Below are 21,790 nucleotides of genomic sequence, written 5' to 3' on the forward strand. Positions count from 1 at the left end.
CAGCACAGCACCTTTGGGTGCAGCTGTAAATGAGGTGGGTGCAGGGAGGAAGGACAGCTCCCGTAGAGGAAGAGGGTAGCCAAGTCCTCCAATGGCTGTGGAAGATCTTGGCAGCAGACTCTAAAGGTGCTGGCTGCTCTCTCTAGAAATCGAAACAGGCTGCTGACTTCCTGCGGTAAACTCAGAGGTCCAGACTGAAGCAATGCTTTCCTTCTGGGTCCCCGGGAAGGAGAAAGAATCCTCTTCTTTCCAGGGAGGAGACCCTAGCCCACGGCTTGCTCACAGCCCCCTTGTGGCCTGGGGGTGTCACTGCAACCCCCTCTGCTATGTTGGCCACGCATCTCAGGCAGAACACTCTTAGCTGGGGTGGGGCAGAACACTCAAGTACCAGTGGCCTCTTGGCAATTGTCTGCAAGCCAGTTCCAGGCCGTGTTTGTTTTTGATGTCTTAAAACAAAGTCTGTGACTCAAGTCTAAGTGATCCTTCTAAATCCCTCTTCGGCCCACTCCTTACGGGGAACCAGTCCAAGACCCGCCTCATTAAGCCAATAACCTCAGAGCTTCTGTAACATTACCACTGCTTTATTGATTACTCCTTCGTCTTTCACATGCAATTATGTACAATTGTGGCGAAGTTCGATAGAAGGAAGCAGTTAGCGGGGATGCTGGAGATCTCTGGTTTGCAAGATGCTGAGAGATTACAAAACAGGACAGCAAATACCTCACGGGTCTTGGCTTTTCCATAGCCTGATGGAGATTAGAAGAAGTCAAGACTTAAAAGACACTCAGTGAGGGAGAGGGTTTCTAGTGGCTCCGTGCTGTACAAACGAAAACTAAGGACCTAGAATCCGCTCTACTTGAAGCCCATCAGGGAAAGCCTGAAGCCCACCAGGCCTGGGAACTCAACGGGAAAAAAATTCACCTGGAGGTTGGGTAGGATTCATGACCTAGCCTAGTCACCCTAAAGTATGCACCATGGAAAGAGAGTAACTTTGGATTGAGGGGCGGTGCTGCGGCATGCCTGAAGGGTCTAAGTAGACCTGAAGCCAAGAGAGGCCAAGCAGGTAGGGAAAGGCTTGCAGCTAGAAGTCTTGGCCGGAGGTGTGTGTTGGAGGGGAGGGGTGCTTACCTCTTTGATTTTCTCTCTCTGAGCTCTCACTAGACTCTGGGACTCCTGACTCTCATCAGTCCTTGTCCCCAAGACCGGGTGTCGAAGGCGGCTGCGGAAACTATTGTAGTCGAAACTGAACCGGACGCTCTCTTCCTGCGGCCGGAGGGCTGAAACCCTGTTGCCCTCCTCCCGGGGCCCGGTGGGGCGGGTTCGCCGCAGCCACCCTTTCCTACGGAGGACACCCACCAGGCGGCCGGAATCGTCCTCACCCGGGGCCGGAGCCGCAGGGGCAGGGTTGGGAGGCGGCTCTTGCTCTGACACCGAGTGGTGGCCGGCGATTTCGGCCATCACCTCCAGGCCGGGCTGCTGCGTCCGCGAGGCCGAGAAGAGGCGCTTGAGGCGAGAGGAGTGGGGCAGCAGGAACAGGGCACCGAAGCACAGGGTAACGAGGCCCGAGAGGAAGAGCAGAAAAAGGAACTTCTGCGGCAACCGCAGCCCCCACGACGAGGCCGGGACGAAGCCCGGCACTTTCCTCACCAGCATCACGGCACGGCCAGCAGCAGGGGGCTGTCAGCTCCGCCCGGGGCTCCAGGAGTCTTTAGAGTCCTCGAGGGTGGAGAGCAACGATGAAGTGACTGGGGTCCCCGAGCAGAGCTGTGCACCTCGAGGCTGCCGCTTCGGGACCCGCCCGAAGTTCAGGGAGTTTGGAGCGAATCCTCCCGCGCGGGGGCGGGAACGCGCCGGCCTCGGCGGGGCCCGGGCGAGGGGGGCTGCTCGGCTGGAGCCCGGGCCCGCCGTGCACCGCAGCCTGCCCTCCGCCTGGTCCAGGGAGCCCGCGCCTTCCCGCGCCGGAACGGTCACATGCCGTCCGCGACGTCCTCGAGGAGGGTGCGCAGGACGCAGGCCCCGACCCGCCGGCACCCGAAGTTTCAGCCTCTGGAGCAGTTTGCAAAGGGAGCCCCCGGGGCTGCAGGGCGAGCGCCGCTCCTAGAGCGCGCGCCCGGCCGGTGGCGACGGCGCGGGGCCCAGCGATCGGGACACGTCCACAACTTTGCTCCGCCGCGCGCGGCTGCCGCTCCCGAGGCTGCGCGGGACCCAGGGGCTCTAGATGCTCGCGCGGGGAGAGGGATACCCAGGAAGCGCGTGCTAAGCCTGAAGCTGGCCTCTAGCAGCCCGGGGTTGGGAGGCTGCCGCTGAGCCCGGAAGCGCAGGCTCGGGCGCCGCAACTCGGGAGGGCGCGGGTCTCCCGCTGCGATCACCTGTTCCCGGCCCCGCGGCTCCGCTAGCCGCGCAGGCTCGCCCGCCGCAGCTCCAGACGGGCCGCCGCCGCTCAGGCTCTCACTGCGACAGCGCTGCTGCCCCGCCCCCCGCCAGCCACGCCCTCAAGCCACGCCCACAGCGCGCCTAGCGCCCCTCCTCTCCGCCCGCCGCGGCGCCGCAGTCTGGCCAATGGGGAACCTAACCGGGAGACATGGGCGGGTCCTAGTCCGGGCCACGCCCCCCGCTCCCGGTACTGGTGCTGCGCTCCCCCTTCCTGCTTGCTCCAATGGTCCAGCTGCGCGCTGTGGAGAGGGCGGGGTGCAGAGCGGAGCGAGGTCATTGGCTGCTTCCGAGGGATCCCCGATGGGCCACAGTCACCCATTGGTTTCTGCCCAACGTTCGCTGGACTCCGAGAGACCAAGACGCCCCCTCCACCGCCCACCTCCGCCTTGAGCCGCTCTGTGTTTCGGTCTCCCCAAGAAGGGCCAAGAGACCAGGTTGGTCTGGAATGCGCTATCCATCGTTGGGCGACCCTGTCACTTTTCAGCACTGGCCGGGGATTGCCAGGTTGCTGGTAGCCAGGGATGCTCAGAGCTCAGACGAGCCGCGGTGGTACAGCTGCTTCGCGCTGCGGGGGATGGGGATGGCTGGACCAAACCCGAGAGCTGTGGCCGCGATTAGGTCTGGCTGAATCAGTATTTCCAGGGTTCCTCTCATACGTCCACCAAAAACGTGGCTAAGGCCCTTGGGTGGGGTTTGCGAGAGATGCTAACATGAGAAGCAAGAAGAGAGGGACAGAGAGACTCAGGAACCTGGACATATGCACGGGTCATACATAGGATATGCATGTAACTACACATTTGCATTTTCATGCATACAGAGGCTGTCCTGTGAGTGTGTGCCTACATGCAAATATACACTTAGTTTCAGCACGGACACCCTAGCGATTATGTCAAAGTGTATCTAGACGGGTCTATCTAAGCAAACATTGACATGTGCACAGGCATACCCAGAGACACCTCCACAAGCCCACACATACACAGACATGTGTTGTCAGACACGTGTGCCCCTGCCCCAAGGCACAGGCATCCGTGGACTTTAGCCCTTCCTTTGCTGTGAAACCTCACCCGGGGCCAAATAACACTGCTGTGTGGGTCTCTCACGCAAAACACTTTATAGACACTACAGCAGAGGGAGAGACAAATTAAGAGGTGTAATAGGCAAGGGGGGAAAATATCTGCTTTCAGCTGCAATTTAAAATGAAACTCGGGCGTTGACAAGACAGAAAATACTGCAGGGACGCCTTTCCCGAGGAGGAGGCAGCCCAGGCAGGCTCTCACTTCATAAATCTTGCTTCTTCCCTGAGGCCTACTGCAAAAGGGCCACTGAGGCTTCCTTCTGAATCTGGCCAAACCATTGCCAACACGCCCACTCCTGACATTTAAATACCCCTGGCATATAAATTTCTCTCTACTGAAAAGAAAAGATAAAAGACTACTGTTGGTAACAGGGGCAAATATTTTGGTCACCGGAGATGAATAATTTCTCCCAGTACACCTAGCTTCTATGTAAATGTCTCCTTCGAATGTTTCAGTCTCTTATGAGTTTGGCTGGCAGAAGTCAGTTCCCTGGAGTTAGCTAGTGCAGGAGATAAGCATGTGCTTCTTAGACGCAGTTTCCCAGAGGCCTAGCCTGGTCTCCTATGAATCTCCCTTGCCCAAGCTTCTCAGTGCAGTGGATCGTACAGGAGACTGAGGGCATGTATTTGGAGAATAAGCCAAGGACCTAGCCTTTAATATCAGTTTCTCTGGACTGAGAGGGAGGGAGAGAGGGAGGGAAGGAGGGGGGGAGGGGGGTCACTGGAGGAGGTGGAAAGCAAGAAGTCTGAACAGAGTACTCATTCTGATGGGACATCCCAAACAAGCCCTGGTGGGTGTCATGAGCCAGGGGCTAAGTAGCACCCTAAAGGCACAGGAGTACAGGACCAGAACCTACAAGGGACTAGTCCGTTGTCCATTTGACACTGACATGATGTCAATGGCGCGTGCGTGCGCGCACACACACACACACACACACACACACACACACACACACACACACACGGGCTGGTGTCTATAACCTTTTCCCGCTTGCTAGCTAGCTCTCCGAGACCCTGAGGTGTCCTCACCCACACCTCTAGCCCCTGTGGACCCACACGTAATGTTCCTCTTCTCCCACTGTCTGTCTGCATCTCTAACAGAGTTCTGTACTCTACCATCCACAGAGAGCCTCATGGCAAGAACTAGAGCCTACAGGCCTTCCCTCAGGTTGTTGGGAGGTTTTTGTTTGTTTGTTTTTTTATTTTTGTTTGGTTTTTGGCAAGACAGTGTTCCCTGTGTAGACCCGGCCTGGCCTGGTACTCTGAGATCTGCCTTCCGAATGCTGGAATCAAAGGCTTCGCCACCACAACCGCCACCCGCCACCACCCAGCTACTTCCCTGAGTCTTAAACACTGCGTGTGCTGAGTAAGCGAATGATGAGTACGTACCCATTTACAGAAGGGGAAAGTGAGGCTCAAGAAAGGACACAAAGTGAACTCTTTCCAGGTACTTCTTCATTTACTCTTAAAAACAACCTTATTCGGTGAGTGTTAGTAATAGCCTCGATTTCCAAAAGGCTTGGCGAGATTTGGGATAAGAGATCAAGTCTTTGTCTTAGTCAAGGTTCTCCAGAACAACAGAACCAGTGGAGAGAGATATATATTCCAAGAGTTTGACTCATGTGAGCGTGGAGGCTGGAGCTGGAGCCCAGGCAAGCTGTAGAGAGAGTCCCAGTCTGCGCGGGAAGCCCTGAGCACCAGAGAGGGGTGCAGTAGTATAGTGGGCCCTCATCTGAGCTTGAAGACCCCAGAACTAGAAACCCCAGCAGCCCAAAGGGCTATCTCAGCTCATCCTCAGAGCCTCCCTGGGTATTTTCTGACCCTCTAGCTCCATGGGAGCCCACAGTGGGTTAGTGTGCAGTGTCAGTCCACACACCCAAACCTACCCTCCTGGAAATGGCCTCCCAGACAGTCTCGGGGGTGGTGTCTTCCCCGCTATGGAAGCATTCCTCAGCCCTGCCAACTGTCACAACAGCCCAACAGCGTTTCTCCAAAGCTGTTCTGTTCCCAAACACTCACTCAAAGGAGCTGGTAGACATCTCACAAATCTGGTTTCCGTCACCGAGATGGACAGAGCGTAGTTCCTATTGTGACTGACACACTCATCCTGTGAGGAACAACACCGAACACCTACTATGTGCCAAGGGCTGGGCCTGCAGCCCTGAGTAGGACACGAAGCTTCCCTTCAAGGGGGGTTCTTCTCTGAAAAGCCATGTGCTTCACTCTCTCCCTGCTCAGAAGGACAGCAGCCCTTTCTGACAGAGGGTTTCATATGCCGTCTTTCTTGTAATGCATGGGGAGGGAGTGTTTGTTCATGTGTGCAGGTTCATGTGTGTATACATGTTTACATGTGTGTTTATACACTATGTGGCCAAAGGTCCACTTTGGGGTGTTTTGTTTTGTTTTTTTGAAGATTTATTTATTTTATTTATATGAGTACACGGAAACTATCTTCAGACACATCAGAAGAGGGCATCAGATCCCATTACAGATGGCTGTGAGCCACCATGTGGTTGCTGGGAATTGAACTCAGGACCTCTGGAAGAGCAGTCGGTGCTCTTAACCACTGAGCCATCTCTCCAGCCCCTGCAAATGTTATTTTAAGTACAGGCCCAGCCAGGGCTGGTGAGATGACTTAGTGGATTTCACTTTCTGAGCCCAATGACCCAAGTTTGACCCCTGGGAAAGAGAGAACAGACTTTTGAAGCTGTCCTCTGACTTTCACATATGTGCTGCGGCATGTGCATTCACACACACACACACACACACACACACACACACACACACACACACGAGCACACACGAGGAGGGGACAGATGTGTAACTCCTAAGAGTGCTGAGACATCATGGAGCAGGATTTTTCAAGCATGTTGGAGGAGAAGCCAGGCACGGTGGTGCATGCCTACACTCTCAGCCTTCAGAAGGTGGAGGCAAGATTGTCACAAGTTCAAAGCCAGCCTGGGCTCCAGATCCAGACTGTGGCTCAAACAAACAAAACAGCATGCTAGGGAAAATAAATCGCTGGGTGGTGAAGGCCACCTCTGAGGGCCAGCAAGATGGCTCAGAGGGCAAAAGCACCCACTGTCAAGCTAGGAACCTGGTGCTAGCCTCATGGTAGGAGGAGAGAACCTATTCCTACGAGCTGTCCTCTGCCCCACCCCCACCCCACAGGCACACAAGGACAGGAGTGCAACACACACACACACACACACACACATGATTGATTGATTGATTGATTGGCTGACTGATGCCCTGATGCAGGTCTTGTTTTTACTCTCCCTTTGCAGGAGTAACAACATCGAGATGGACCTAATGTCGCACTTCTGAGGGGGCAAAGAAGGCTAAAACCCCTGATGCTTAGGGTCCAGAACCCTTGATGGTATTCAAAGTCAACTACTTCCAGCCTTGAAAAGCCATAGTAGCAACAGGTCCCGGGTGCTTTCAGAGCAGGAAAAGTGGGCCTGGTGCCGCAAAGCGAAGGAGAAGCAGAGCTGGGTGTGGTGGGGTACGCAGGAGGCAGAGGCAGATGAACTCGGAGAGCCTGGGGCCAGCTTGGCCAACAGAGCAAGTTCCAGGCGAGACACAGTGAGACCTTATCTCTGTGTATGTATGCATGCGTGTATGTATGTATGTATGTATGTATGTATGTATGTATGTAATTGGGGAGGAGGAGGGGTGATGGGGGAGAGTTAAAACAGAATTTCTCCATAGCCTTGGCTGTCCTGGAACTCACTCTGTAGACCATGGCTGGCCCCTTGAACTCAGAGGTTTGCCTACCTCCCTCTGCCTCTGGAGTGCTGGGATTAAAGGTGTGCCACGCTGCTGGGTTAGGCCCTATGAGGACTAGAAGAGGGGGAGGCGGGGAGGAGAGAGAGGAGGAAGAAGAGGAGTAATAGAAATAACAACAATCACGGGAATGAAGAGGCCTGGACAGAGAACAATGGCGGTGGGGGGGCATGGGCAGCTTCACTGGTAAGGACAGGTCAGGGAGTTGGGAAAGCTGGGTCAGATGAACTTCCTTTTCCTTTGTAGTGCTGGAGACCAAACCCAGTGATTCAGCCGTGCTAAGCAAGCACACCACGACCAAGCTACCCCCAGCCCCATTAACTTTCATACTTTGGCACAGGGTCTCGCCGGATTATTCAGGCTGACTTAGAATTTGTGATCCTTCTGCCGTAGCCTCCCCAGTAGCTGAGATCACAGGCCTGTGACAGTAGGCCTGACTCGGTGGCCATTTTAAGGACTGATAGGGTGACGGAAGTAGAGGTCTTCTGGGGTCCACTACTGGAGGCCCTGTTCGTGTCGGCTGGTGCTGGGATTGCCTAGAAAGAAGGCACTTGGAGACTTGATCTGGGCCATGGGAGACAGGAGCCGTTGCCATCAGTGCCCAGGGCGCTAGCATATGTCTGAGTTGGGAGCGAGCGCGGGAGGGACTGCTACTGAATCTCCTGCACTAGGAAGGCTCCAGGCGTAGCAGAATCTGAATCTCAAGTGGCCATTAGCCCCATTTAGAATCACAGAGAGAGAGAGAACCAAGCTGTCTTCTAGATAACCATCAGACAGCTCCCTAATGGCCACCAGACATCCTTCCCAGGCAGGAGACACTTAGCCGACTCGGGGGTGAGACAAAACAGTGTTCCCTCCTCCCCCCAGCCAACAGCACACCAGTGATTCCTGAGATCAAAGACCCCGCAGTCATCTTGGGCTCATCCTAGCAGGCTGCCATCAGCCAATACCTTTCTGTGCTAGGGCCAGTCCCAGGGTCACAGAGCCAGAACTCTCTGAAGTTGCCCTTCCTTTCTTTCAACTCTTCAGCCTGAGCGCTGGCGTCCTACTGGTAGGGGCTTCTGCAGGGGCTGGAGAGATAATCACTGTCAGGGACGGGTGCCACTGGTGTGTAGCAGCTCGGGTCAGGGATGCTACTCAATAAACCTAACAAGCCCACCACCCGGCCCCATACATCAAGGATGCAGAGGCAGGAAACCTGGCCGAGAGCCGAGCCTCTGCAGCCAGGCACGTGTGAGTCCTAACTTGGTCACACTTGCACTGGTGACTCTAGGCAAATTTTTCCATCCTTCTGATGGTGGTGATGCTGACTAAGCATGCTACCGTACTCAATAAATGGAAGAGAAAGGAAGACAGACAGACAGACAGAAAGATAGAAAGACAGAAGGAAAGAGAAGAGGAAAAGCAGGATGCTCCTGGGGATGGTAGAGGAGAAAGTTTATTATAAATAAAAGGGAGAGAGGAGCCAGAGGCAGAGGCATCTGAGAGAGTCCAAAGTGAACAAGGCCAGACTGAGCTGGGCTGTGTGAGCACAGGTAGGGAAGGAGAGCAAGAGAGGAGCCACTGCCGAACAATAGGGTAGCCTGTAGCTTCTTAACTCAGTGTCTCAGTGAAGTGGTTGCCACAGAGGCATGAGGACTAAGTTCAGATCCTTGGCACCCACATGAGAGGCTGGTGTAATGGGGCGTGCTTGTATCTCGAATGATGGGGCTAGCCAAAGCAAGAACTCCTGACTCAGAGAGACCTTGCCTCAAAAACTAACATGGGGGACTGGGAGATGACTCAGCATTTAAGGGCAACACCTGTTGCTCTTGCAAAGGACCGGGGTTCGATTCCCAGCACCCACATGGAGGTTCACAACCATCCGTAACTCCAGTTCCAAAGGACCCATCACCCTCTTCTTCTGACCTCCACAGACACCAGATGATACACTTGTATGCAGGCAAAACACTCATACATTAAAAAAAATAAAAAAAAGGCAACAACCATAACAACCAAAACACAGTAAGCTATGTAAATGCTAACGTTCACCTGTGAGGCTGCTTGCCCAAGGACGGATAACTTCCCCTGATCGCTAGGGGCCATTGTTCATGGGAGATAATAAGTCGTGTGTTTCTGCTTCAGTAAACCAGATTGGTTTGCCCCAACTACATGGGATGTTCTTGATCACACAGGAAGTGTGTAGCCTTATGTGTTTTGACTTTATAGCACCCGACTGGCCTAATTCAGACCTATTCTCTGGGAATCCCAGCTATGGACCTGACCACTGTCCATCTTCCTGTATTTCAATAAAGCTTGCATTAATTGGACCATCACAGATCTGGTCTTTCTCCCCACAATTTTCAGGTTTAACAGTAACTGAAGAAGCCAGTGCATATGCACTACACACACACCCTCAGGCACATGTGCACACACTCACACAAACATGAACATAAACACAAACCAAAGAGCCAGAGATGCCTCATTCCCTCGTGGCAAGCAAGAGACCGGTCCCAAGAAAGATCTGGAACATCAGATTGCAAGGAAACACCATGACCAAAACACCCTATCCATGGTCCCCCCGGGAGAACGCCAAACCTTCAAATGTCACTCCAGTGTTTGTGATGAGTGCTACCCAGGGAAGCCCTCCTTCCAGGAGCTTGGGGACATCTACCAAGCAGCGGGAAGTTTCAGACGTACACTCCAAGGCCCAGAGTGTGTGACTGACTTCAGTGCTACAGATGTTCCTATCAGACCTGAGGATCCCCTCTGGGACCATGGGACAAGCACTGACTGCCCATCAGGTTCCCCCAGGGTTCCGTGTCCCCCACTTGTCATCGAGTGATGTCGAGTAGAGGAGCTGGAAGGCAGAGGAGACTGTTAGCTGTTATTATTTATGGCCCTGGTGTTTTTCAAAGGGCATGTAAAATAAATATCTTTGGATGTCATAAGAACATGTTTCCAAGATCTTACATCAAGCCCTATAATGCTAGAAATAAAATAGTTCCCTGAAAACGTGATCCTGCCGTAATTTACCCACCTGTTCCCACTCGCTGAAATCAAGACTTTTGTCTGGGGGTGGGGTGATCAGCGTGTGTGCCTATAGGTGCATGCAGGCGTGCGTGCCCATGAGCGTAGAGCCCAGATATTGGCATCAGATGCCTTTCTGCTTGCTTTTTTTTTTTTTTTTTTTTTCCGGAGCTGGGGACCAAACCCAGGGCCTTGTGCTTGCTAGGCAAGTGCTCTACCACTGAGCTAAATCCCCAGCCCCTAGATGCCTTTCTTTAATCACTTTCCATCTTGGTTTCTTGTTTTTCAGTTTATTTTGTTTTTAAAGATTTATTATTATATATAAGCACACTGTCTCTGTCTTCAGACACACCGGAAGAGGTCATCGGATCCCATTACAGATGGTTGTGAGCCACCATGTGGTTGCTGGGATTTGAACTCAGGACCTCTGGAAGAGCAGTCAGTGCTCTAAACGGCTGAGCCATCTCTCCAGCCCTGTTTTGTTTTCTTTTGTTTTGTTTTGTGTTGATTTTGAGGCAGGTTCTCCCTTGGTAGACCTAGCTAGCCTTGAACTCACAGAGAACTGCTACCCCTCTCTCCCAAGAGCTGGGGGTGACGAGTGTGCACAAACACACCTGTCACACCTTAGTTTTTGAGACAGTCTCTTACTGAACCTGGAGCTAATAACTCCTCTAGACTGGCTGGCCAGGAAAGCCATGCCCGTCGCTACTGCCCCCTTGTGGTTGGCATGGTGACATCTGACTTTTATGTGGGTTCTGGGGATCTGAACTCAGGTCTTCATGCTCCTCTGGTAAGCATATTACCACGTCAGCCATCTCTCCAGCCCCTGTCTGTTGTATACATCAAGACTCCAGAGTCTATGACAAGTCTAGAAGTTTCTGTCTCTAGGGTCCAGATAAGGAGAAACGTCAGGTGCTGAGGCAGGTGTGGCTGGGCAAAGAGCACCGGCACAGAAGAACCATGAGAAAATCACTCAGGCTTGACCTGCTGGCAGTCAAGTACCTGTGGAGAGCCAGATAAATACTTCAGAGAGGCAGAAAGCCTCACACGCTGCATTTTAGCCGAATCCTGTCTCTTCTAGGCTGCGTGTTTCTGGAAAAGGCATTCCATCTGCTTAGGCCCCAGTTTCCTTGATCCTGAGAGAATTGAGGTATTTGTGAGTCTACCCTAAATACTAATGTTCAAAGATATAAAGAATAGCAAGTTCCTGGGCTGGAGAGATGGTCAGTGGTTAGAGCTCTGACTGCTCTTCCAGAGGTCCTGAGTTCAATTCCCAGCAGCCACATGGTGGTGGCTCACAACCATCTGTAATGAGATCTGATGCCCTCTTCTGGTGTGTCTGAAGACAGCTACAGTGTACTCATATTGAATAAATAAATAAATCTTAAAAGAAAAAGAATAGCAAGTCCTCACCAGACGAGACTTTGGGCCTGAAGGGTGGGGTGGTGGCTATGCTTTTGGTTCCCAAGTCTACATGCTGCCACTTGGCTGAGTGACCTGACAGGTCCCTCACCTCTCTTAGGCCAGTTTCTTCACAGGCAGAGTGGACCCACCATATCCCAAATGAGATAGCCAGTGGACCAGTGCTTGGCCCCTGTCCATAAAGAATCTTCAACATTCCACAAATGGTCATAATTCAAAACATGTTTCTAATGTGTCATAATTTAAAACTAGGGATCCCACAGTCAAAAACTGTGACCCAGAATTATTCCTGTCTAAAAGAACTGCAGGGACAAAAATGGAGAAGAGACTGAGGAAAAAAGGAGGTCCAGTGACCAGCCCAACTTAGGATCCATCTCAAGGGGAGGCTCCAAGACCTGACACTGTTACTGATGCTATGTTGTGCTTACAGACAGGAGCCTAGCATGGTTGCCCCGCGAGAGGCCCAACAAGCAGCTGACTGAGACAGACACAGATACTTACACCCAACCAATGGGGTGAAGTCGGGACCACTGTGGTTGAATTAGGGAAAGGGTAGAAGAAGCTGAGGAGGAGGGCAACCCTATAGGAAGACCAGCATTCTCAACTAACCCAGACCCCTGAGATCTCTCAGACACTGAGCCACCAACCAGGTAGCATACAAGAGCTTGTCCGATGTCCCTGACACATATACAGCAGAGGATGGCCTGGGCAGGCCTCAGTGAGAGAAGACTTGAGACCGCAGGGAGTGGGGAGGCCTGGTAGGGTGTTGGGGTGTGGAGACATCCTCTTGGAGACAGGGAGGAGGAATGGGATGAGGAACTGTGGGAGGGCAGACCGGGAGGTGGGTAAGGACTGAATTGTAAAAAAAAAGTAAAAGTGATTTTTTAAAAGAGAAATAAAAAAAAAAAAAAAAAAAAAAGGCTCTCTACAGCGCCAAAACCTAGTGCAGAGTGAGACTGTCCCGCCCCCTGGTGGTTGAGTTAAGTCATGTGGGTAGCACTGGCCAATGAGCTACAAGCAAGGATGGCCGGTCTCACTTGTAGGCTCGAGCATTTCAACTGTGTTGCTCTGTTAGCCACAGCCGTGAGTTGTCCACTCTGCAGGTGACCGACTGGGGTTGAAAGGCAGCTGCTCTCAGTTTTGTGTAACTGAGAGCAGAGTTTCTGCAGCCCTCCTGGAATGCGGTGGCCAGAGCTTCTATGAGAGGTTAACTCATGTTGTGTTGGGCTGCTGTATGTCCGAGTTTCTGAGCCACTGTGGGTTTTAACTCTTAAAACCTTCTTTCAAAAAGTAAAAATTAGGGGTTGGGGGATTTAGCTCAGTGGTAGAGCGCTTGCCTAGGAAGCTCAAGGCCCTGGGTTCGGTCCCCAGCTCCGAAAAAAAAAAAAGAACAAAAAGTAAAAATTAATTTTGGCAATATGTTATATGAGCATTCCTATAACCCCGACAGTCAGGAGGAAGAGGCAAGAAGATCAGAAGTCAAGGGCACCTGCAGCTATGTTTCATTAGGTTTGAGACCAGTCTGGGATACATGAGACCCTGTCTCAACAACAACAATAATAATAAAAACACATACATGTACACACAAGATGTTATTTAACCCAGTACATCCAAAATATCACTTTAATCATCATGGGGAAAATCGCAAATGAGACAGGTGACTGGCTTCCTTTGCTGTCTGATGCTCTGACCAAAAGCAACTTAGGGGAAGAAGGAAATCATTTCATCTTACAGGTTACAGCCGGTCCCTGAGAGAAGTCAGGAAAGTAACTGAAGCTGGAACTTGAAGCAGGGACCATGAAGAATGCTCCTTACTGGCTAGCTAGCTTTCTTTCTCTTAAGCAGCCTGGATTGTCTGCCTAGGGAATGGTACCACCCACAGTGGGATGAGCTCTCCTACATAAACTGACAAGCAAGATAGTCCCTTACATTGTTGCCCGAGAGTCAATCTGATTGCATCAAATTGATGTAAAGGTAAAGTCACCTAGGAGAGTAGTAACTATATTATATATATATATATATATATATATATGTGTGTATGTATGTATATATATACACACACATATACACTATATAGTGTCACATATTTATATATATAATAGTCTCCCAATCTAGTCATCATTCAGATAAGGGTCACACAAGCTCCTGGGACTTCTGGACCAAGCAATAGTGGAAATGACTTCAGTTGAAATATTATGCTGGTATATAAGTAAATGGGTCCTTGACTGTTGTGTCAGGAAGCATTTGTGAACCCTGAAAGACCACCCAGGAGCCATCTCTGATGTAATAGCATTAGGGTCTCTTTATTACAGCCTCGGGCTTGGGCTCTCCTTCAACACAACCCTGACACAGCAGGGCGACAGGAAGGGAGGACAGAGCAGCCTCAAACCCTCAGCAGGACATGGTTTTATGGGGAATGGGAGAGAGGGCATGTACCTAACTGAATGTCTCTTGTAAGCTGACCGGTGGGCGCTCTGAAGCAAGACCAGGAACAATCACGAATGCTCTGAAAGCACATCTGAAACAATCTGACTAATCTTTGATTAACTGTTGCTAGGAAGTGACTAGGGAGTAACTCTGGGGTATGGACCAAGGACAAGCCATGGGGTCCTTCCTGGTATGTGGGTTCTGCTGCAGTCAAGTTCTCAGGGTTTTTTTTTTTCTTTAAAATGGAGGCCCATCCCAAGATGGAGTAGGTTTGGCCTCTCATGACCTTGTCAAAAGGACCTTTATTTTATTATTTTATCTTATTTTATTTTTGGTATATAAACAATTTATTAACAGCAAAGGCCCAAAGACTCGTTTCTTCTTGGACACACCCACAGTGGCCTTGGTGTGCTGACTATGGACACAAAGGCCCCAAAAGTGGTGCAGTCCCCTGTGGGCTCAAATTTTCCTCAGCCACTCCAGGTCCTTATGCAGCTTGTTGTCTGGACCGTTGACCAGAACCTGGCTGTACTTCCCGTCCTTCACATCCTTCTGTCTGTCCAAGAACCAGTCGGGGACCTTGTACTGTCGTGAGCTTGCATGATGGTGATCACACGCTCCGCCTCGTCCTCCGTGAGCTCCCCAGCCCTCTTGGTGAGGTCAGTGTCTGCTTTCCTCAACACCACATGACCATACCTCCGCCCCACGCATATCTCCGCCCCACCCCCTTAATGGCAGTGATGGCAAAGGCAATTTTCCGCAGCCCCAATGTTGGCATTGAGTACTCTCAGAATGTGCTGGAACTTCTCAGGGATCACTAGGGACACGGCGGCGGCACAAGCATCGGCGTGTAGGCCTCCTGTGGAAGCAGAAGGGTCTTTAGAAAGAGAAATCCAGTGTCTCCTAAGGCAAGCTGTCGTGAGAGCTCTACTCCATTTCCCTTGCTTTGCCTGCATGGCAGTGACCTTCCTTCTCACCATAGCTACTGCACTGCCTCCCTGGCTGACCCACTCCCCTAGATCCCATGGAGGTGCATGCCTGGAGCCTCATCGCTGTGCATAGAAGTTCATGCCTGCAGCCTCAGCACTGTGCATGGAGATGCATGCCTGGAGCCTCTGCACTGTGCATGGAGGTGCATGCCTGGAGCCTCATCGCTGTGCATGTAAGTGCATGCCTGCAGTCTCAGCATGAGGGGGATGAGTCAGGACGCTGTGAGTTCTAAACCAGCATGGACTCCACAGCAAGATCCTGACTTGAAAGAAAAAAAAGCTGAGCTGGCGAGATAGGTTCACTTGGTAAGGACTCTTGCTGCCAAACCTGAAGACCTGAGTTTGATTCTCCAGCCCCACGTGATTGACTCCTGCAAAATGCCCTCGGACCTTCCTAAGCGTGAAACATACGTGAAATTTCACATACGTGAAATCACACAGCACCTGTGTTACTGAATGAGCGCACGGATGTCTCCTGCCATCCTTAGTCCCTAAACGGCACCGCAGAAGGAGTATCCACAGGGCACTCGACCCTCAGTCACTGAGTAATCCAGATGAGCCATATCACCTAGGACAGCTGTGTGTCACGCATGCACATGGAGCAGCACTGTCCCTAAGGGACATCAGCACTCACAGACCCTGCATCTGAGGGGGCCATGGAGCCCGTCCCTCAAGGATCACATTTCCCTTGGATATCCATCCACCTTGGGCACTGGCTTGCTACCACCTTAGCTACAGCGGCTTAGCTAACTGTGTGCGCGTTGGTCTGGTTTCAGTTGAGATCACTAAACACTACACACTGGATCCTGAGATGCAGAGAGAGGAGAGGTTTACTCTGCTCTCACATATTGAGGCTGGGAGGCTGAGCGGCCATGTCTTTAAGAACCGCTCGCGATTGGGGATTCTCAGGACCCAAGACAGTGACAGGACATCATGCAGAGAGACATATTGCCCTATCTTGTGCCTCTCTTCCTTCTCTTAGAGGGCCACAGTCCCACCAGCCTCTCCCTGTGACCTCATCTAACCTCCCTCAGGCTCTACCATCAAGACCACAATGCCACCAAGTTTCTGTCACCCAGACTTACTGGGTCAGCATGTCTGCTCAGTGAGTAAGGGTGACCACCTGAGTTCAATCACACACGCACGCACACAGACACACAGAGGTATATACAGACAGACACACACACACACACAGACACACACACACGGAGGTATACACACAAAGACACAAAGACAGACAGACAGAGAGACACACACAGAGACAGACAGACACACAGACAGACACACACACACACACACACACACGGAGGTACACAGGCTCTCTCTCACACACACATACACAGGTACCCAGACACACACAAAACCGAATAAAATGTAATTTAAAAAAATTTTTTTTAAATAAAAGCCTCACAATCAAGTTTAAGTTTCAGTGAGAGTCGGGGTGGTGACTGTAAAGCCCTCACGGTGTGCAAACGCTGAGTCCTTTTTAATTAATTTGTCATTGCCTGCTATTACTGTGAAATGGGGTTTCTACAGCACTTGCTGCTTAGGAAACTGGCTTCTTCAATTTACCCATGTGTCAGGGGCATTTTTCCATGAAATTAAATAGTCTTCTGCCTGATCCTTCGAAACAGCCAAATGGTATTTTTTAAATGGATGCGCCATTGTTCTCCCTGTCAGCAGTGCACATGCTAAAATGGATATACCACCATTTATTTTCCTAATCTGTAACTGGTGGACACCTAGGCCATCCCCAACTGTTAATTACACTTGACAAATAGTTCATCGACCTCTTAAGGCCAGGACTCTGTCTGACGCACAGACAGGACACAGCTTTTTAAGGGGGGAGAAGCTGGATCTGCCAATGAGGAGTGTGTTCTTAAAATACGAGCCCAAAAGAATCTCTTCTTTATTAAAAAATGTATTAGCGGGGAGGGCAAGTGACATGCTACAGCGTATCTGTGACAGAGGACATCTTTGTCCTTCCATCATGTACCAGGGATTGAACTCAAGTCGTCAAGCTTAGCAGCAAGCTCCTGTACCCACTGAGCCATCTCACCAGCCCAGCCCCTACTGCCTATTTAAAAAAACAAAACAAAACGGGGGCTGGAGAGATGGCTCAGCGGTTAAGAGCACTGACTGCTCTTCCAGAGGTCCTGAGTTCAAATCCCAGCAACCACATGGTGGCTCACAACCATCTGTAATGGGGTCTGATGCCCTCTTCTGGTGTGTCTGAAGACAGCGACAGTGTATATAATAAATAAAATAAATCTTAAAAACAAAAACGTATTACATATTTATGTATGTGTGTGCCTTGAGCATATGTGTGTGATCAGTATCTTTAAATAACACATGAGCTTGTGGTGGTTTGGGTTTTGATTTGTTTGTTTAATTATGCACACGTTGGTGGGAGGATGTTTTGCTCCTGCGAGTGAGTCCAGGTGCGGATTGAGGCCGGAAGAGGACATTTGATCCTCTGGAACCAGAGTTATGTGGGTCCTGGGAGTCAAACTCCAGTCTTCTGCAAGAACTTGGCAAGCTCTCTTAACCGCTGAGTCAAGTATACAGCTCCTTGGGCTTTTGTTGGTTGGTTGGTTGGTGTTTTGTGTTTGTTTGTTTGTTTTGTTTCGTTATTTTGGTTTTTGTTAGTTTGCTTTTAAGACAGAGTTTCTGCGTGTAGCTCTGGCTGTCCTGGAACTTACTCTGCAGAACAGACTGGCCTCGAATTCACAGAGTTCAGTCTGCCTCTGCCTCCCGAGTGCTGGGATTAAAGGTGTTTGCCAGCTCCACCCCTTTGGATTTTGCTGTTTCAATTTGACAATGAATCCCTGGCACCTATTCATGTAGCTGCTGTTCTTGTAAGTTTGTTTCCTGAGACAGGCTGGCTTGCCACATAGCCCAGGTTGCCCTGGATAACCTCAGGCTTCTGATGCGCACCACCACACCTAGGGGCTTAATGTCCGTTTTAATTATAGTGTTTACTCTCTTGCTGGTGAGGTATGATCCTTACATATAGTGTGTACGAAGCCCCTGTCAGATATGTGCTTTGGTAAATTCATTTCACTCTGTAGCTATCTCTCTCTCTCTCTCTCTCTCTCTCTCTCTCTCTCTCTCTCTCTCTGTGTGTGTGTGTGTGTGTGTGTGTGTGTGTGTGTGTGTGTGTGGTTTTTCAAGACTGAATTTCTCTCTGTAGCCCTGGCTGTCCTGAAACTCACTCTGTAGGCCAAGCTGGCCCCGAACTCATAGACCCACCTACCTCTGCTTCCCAGTCCTGGACTTCACGACAGGTGCCAGTACCATCTGGGCGGTAGCTGTCTCTTTATTCTGATCACTCTCTTGGCTGCACAGAGCATTTTGATGTAAGTCCATGCATCTATTTTCCTCTCGTCCCTGTGTTTTTTGTTTTTTTTGGATCATAGCATGTCCCCAGATATCGCCCTCACAAATGTCCTGGGGCTGTCTGCTCTTCTGCTAATCTTGTTTGGGTTTTTTTGTTTTGTTTTGTTTTGTTTTGTTTGTTTGTTTGTTTTTGTTTCTCCTTCTAGTACTTTCCTAGCTACCAGCCTTCTGTTGGCATCTTTCATCCATTTTGAGCTGATTGTGGTGTGAGACAGGAGTCCGATCTGATGTCCCTGCCTGGGGCTATCCACTTTTCCCATTTGTTGAAGAGACTATGCTGTCCCCGTGGTGGCGTGTTCTTGGCCTTGGGACTGGTGTGAAGATTAAATTAGGCTGAGTGTGGGCTCTGGTAAACTAAGATAGATCAGACACATCTCTCTCTGCTCCCTCCGGACTCTCCATTCTCACCAAGACAAGGGGCTATTTTTAGGAACATAAAGCCATAAGAATAATTAGCACAGTAGAGAGAACATTAATGAAATTTGGAAAAAGAGGGAAGCAGGCCCAGGAGACCTCGGTGGAAGCACCGAAGCCCCGGAACTGCTAACAAGCAAGGCTGAAAATAACCAAATTGTGTTGCCGCTCCGGCAAAGGCCCGTGACCTCAGTGAACCGCAGAACCGGGGTGAGGTCTCTCCTCCCCATTGCCTGGCTCTGCAGCCCTGGGTAGATATTGTAGGTCGGCAGGGTCTGAGGGACAGGTGTGGGAGTGGCCAGCCCTTCAGTGATCGTGCGTCATCCACTCTGTACCCAGGGTTGTGACGGATCCCAAGTACAAAGTGGAGTGGACACAGGAGCATTGCCAAAGGAGGGTCCCCACAGGAGGTGACTTCTGCAGGTCTCAGAAGAAAGCCTGGCATGGCAAGGCGGGACTGAGGCAGGTGCAGGCCAGGTGCTGGAGGGCCAGGATGACCCACGGGATTGTGAGCCTTTTTAGCCCCTCACTGCCACTCCCCCAGCCCTTCTCTGCCATCCTTTGTCTGTCCCTCCAGTCCTGGCTTGGGGAAGCTCAGAGAGAGCTTTGGCCAGCTCCGGATCGCCATGCCCTCCTACTTCAGCCTACTCTCCAGCCCCGGATCGCCACACCCCCCTACATCCGACTACGCTGCATCCCTAGCAGTCAACAGAGGGCGCCCGAGGAAACACTGCGCATATTCCCAGAACCCCTGGCTCCTATATACAGACAGATGTTTTGGCTTCCATCATTCTGCTTACAACCCGAGACACATCTACTTCCCCGAACACCTGAAGGACTAGCTTGAGAAGACAAGGGGTCTGCCCTACCTACAGCATGAGTTGCCAAGCCTTGGGAGGCCACTCCCATCTCATCCCAGATAGCCACATCCACCAAAGGTCCTGGCCAACATGATAGAGGACAAAAGCCAGAGAGGTTACCATACTTGCCTTCTGACTAAAGTGAAATAGCTTCTAGGGAAGTGACTCAGGGACGAGTCAGCTGCTGCCATGAGAGTTATTTTTCCATTCACATTTTATTAAGTTCAAGACTGGTGTTACAACAGCTGGAGGAGGTGGGACGATCCCACTGGCACACAATAAACAAACAAACAAATAGCTGGTAATAGGCAGGTGGAGAGGTAGCATGACAAACACTGACTGCAGGCAGGGACATGAGGACCCCCTCCAAGCTATAAAAGCCATCAACACTGGATGGTACTATGGTGGGAGGGGGAACCTCTCCATACCACCCCAGCCTCACAGAGGGACCCACTGAACAGTCTGTGGAGGGGTGACTTCAAAGTTGACCCTCTGAGATGAGGTCTGACTCTGCAACCCAGGTCACCAGGCTTACAGCAACCCTCCTGCCTCAGCCTCCCAAGTGGTACCCATACAGGCATTCATCACCCCGAGCTGCCAGGACCTGGTCACTTGGCTGGTCCAGTCAGGCCAGGATGGTCAAAAGGCCACAAGTCTCTCTTGTAGATTGTTCTGTTTGGGATCTAAGAGGCCAGTGGATCAATTGCTGTCCTGATGGACACTTAGCCTCTGACTGGTGCTCTGGGGCTCCAGGATACCCAGGCATTCTTTAAGCTGCTACTTGGTCCACTGAAGACCGACCCTGGGACACTAGCAGGCCAGCAGTACCAGCAGTTTTCCTTCCACAGGTCTGTGCAGGCCAGGAATGCACTGGAGTTCCCTCGACCTCTGATTGGTCAACAAGAACCTAGGGACAGAGCACTAGAGGTCCCAGAGAACGGGAGGAGCTTAGGCACTCGAGGTTGGAAAAATCTTCATTTGGCTTCTGAACCCAAGGAGGGGAGATGGACAGGACAGAAAATAAAGCCACCTGGTGGGGTCAGGCCAAAATGAACCTTCAAGATGTGGGGGGGAAGCTTCGGAAGAACATTCAGGCACGGCTGGGAGGGGTGAGAGCCAACAAACCTTCCTGGACCCCAGCCTCCCTTCACGGGTATCCAGACCCCCATGCCAGGAGGCTCATGGTACTGGGTGTGACCCATGGCCTGTAGCCTCCATCTATGGGATCAGGAAACAGGGGAGGTGGACTCAGTCCTCCAGCACCCCATCATGTCTGCAGTGCTCTCCACATAGCAGTGAGGCCCAAGGTCCTGCTGGGCTACCGTCAGACTTAATCAGTGAAAAAACACTGCAGAGTCTGGTTCAGTTTTAGTTTCAAAAAAGCAACACATCGTTTTAGCTATAACTACGCCCCTGGCACTCGGAGCTGCACACAGGTCACTCGGGATGGACCTGAAATTCCTACTTAAGGAGAGTTCTATTTTAATTTGTTCTGTTGGTTACTAGTGTGTAAAGTCTGAGAGCTGGGGTGAGGGCACACTCACCATGGGTATGGAGGTCACAGGACAAGTTTCAGGTGTCTTTCTCTCCTGCCCCACTGGACTCTGGTGGTCAAACTCAGGTCATCAAGCTTGCAAATTCAGTTACCACCAAACCATCTTCCGGGTCCCATCTTTCCTTCCTTCCTCCCTCCCTCCCTCTTTCCCTTCCTTCCTTCCTTCCCTCCTTCCTTCCTTCATTTCTTCTTACAATTTTTGTTTAATTAAAAGAATATCACTGGGGCTGGAGAGATAACTCAGTGGTTAAGAGCACTGACTCCTCTTCTAGAGGTCCTGAGTTCAATTCCCAGCAACCACATGGGGGCTCGCAACCATCTGTAATGGGATCTGGTGCCCTCTTTTGATGTGCATGAAGACAGTGTACTCATATACATAAAATAAATAGATGAGTCTTTAAAAAAAAAAAAAGCACGTGTT

General features: G+C 51.1%; 1 protein-coding gene and 1 long non-coding RNA gene across 4 annotated transcripts in view; one reads left to right on the top strand and one right to left on the bottom strand.

The window, feature by feature from the left end:
- The window catches only part of Man1c1 (mannosidase, alpha, class 1C, member 1), a 139,899-nt gene extending 137,448 nt beyond the window's left edge, over nucleotides 1-2,451 (bottom strand). Inside the window, exon 1 of one of the 2 annotated variants that reach the window (XM_063288064.1) lies at nucleotides 1,129-2,451. In XM_063288064.1, coding sequence (XP_063144134.1) covers nucleotides 1,129-1,653 — 525 coding nt within the window. In that variant the 5' untranslated portion in view covers nucleotides 1,654-2,451. The remainder of the gene's footprint in view (nucleotides 1-1,128) is intronic. The other variant, NM_001108687.1, reaches the window with a different exon arrangement.
- Nucleotides 2,452-2,492: 41 nt separating this feature from the next.
- Nucleotides 2,493-9,603, top strand: LOC134487002 (uncharacterized). Of its 2 annotated transcripts, XR_010066668.1 has the most exons (3): nucleotides 2,493-2,867; nucleotides 4,737-4,955; nucleotides 6,796-9,603. It is a non-coding gene; the product is annotated as an uncharacterized LOC134487002 (long non-coding RNA). The 2 variants fall into 2 exon arrangements; XR_010066667.1 differs by lacking the exon at nucleotides 2,493-2,867 and having other exon boundaries at nucleotides 4,238-4,955.
- The last annotated feature ends 12,187 nt before the right edge of the window (nucleotides 9,604-21,790 follow it).

Source organism: Rattus norvegicus, chromosome 5 (genome assembly GCF_036323735.1).
Source record: "Rattus norvegicus strain BN/NHsdMcwi chromosome 5, GRCr8, whole genome shotgun sequence".
In the NCBI taxonomy this organism is placed as follows: Eukaryota; Metazoa; Chordata; class Mammalia; order Rodentia; family Muridae; genus Rattus; species Rattus norvegicus.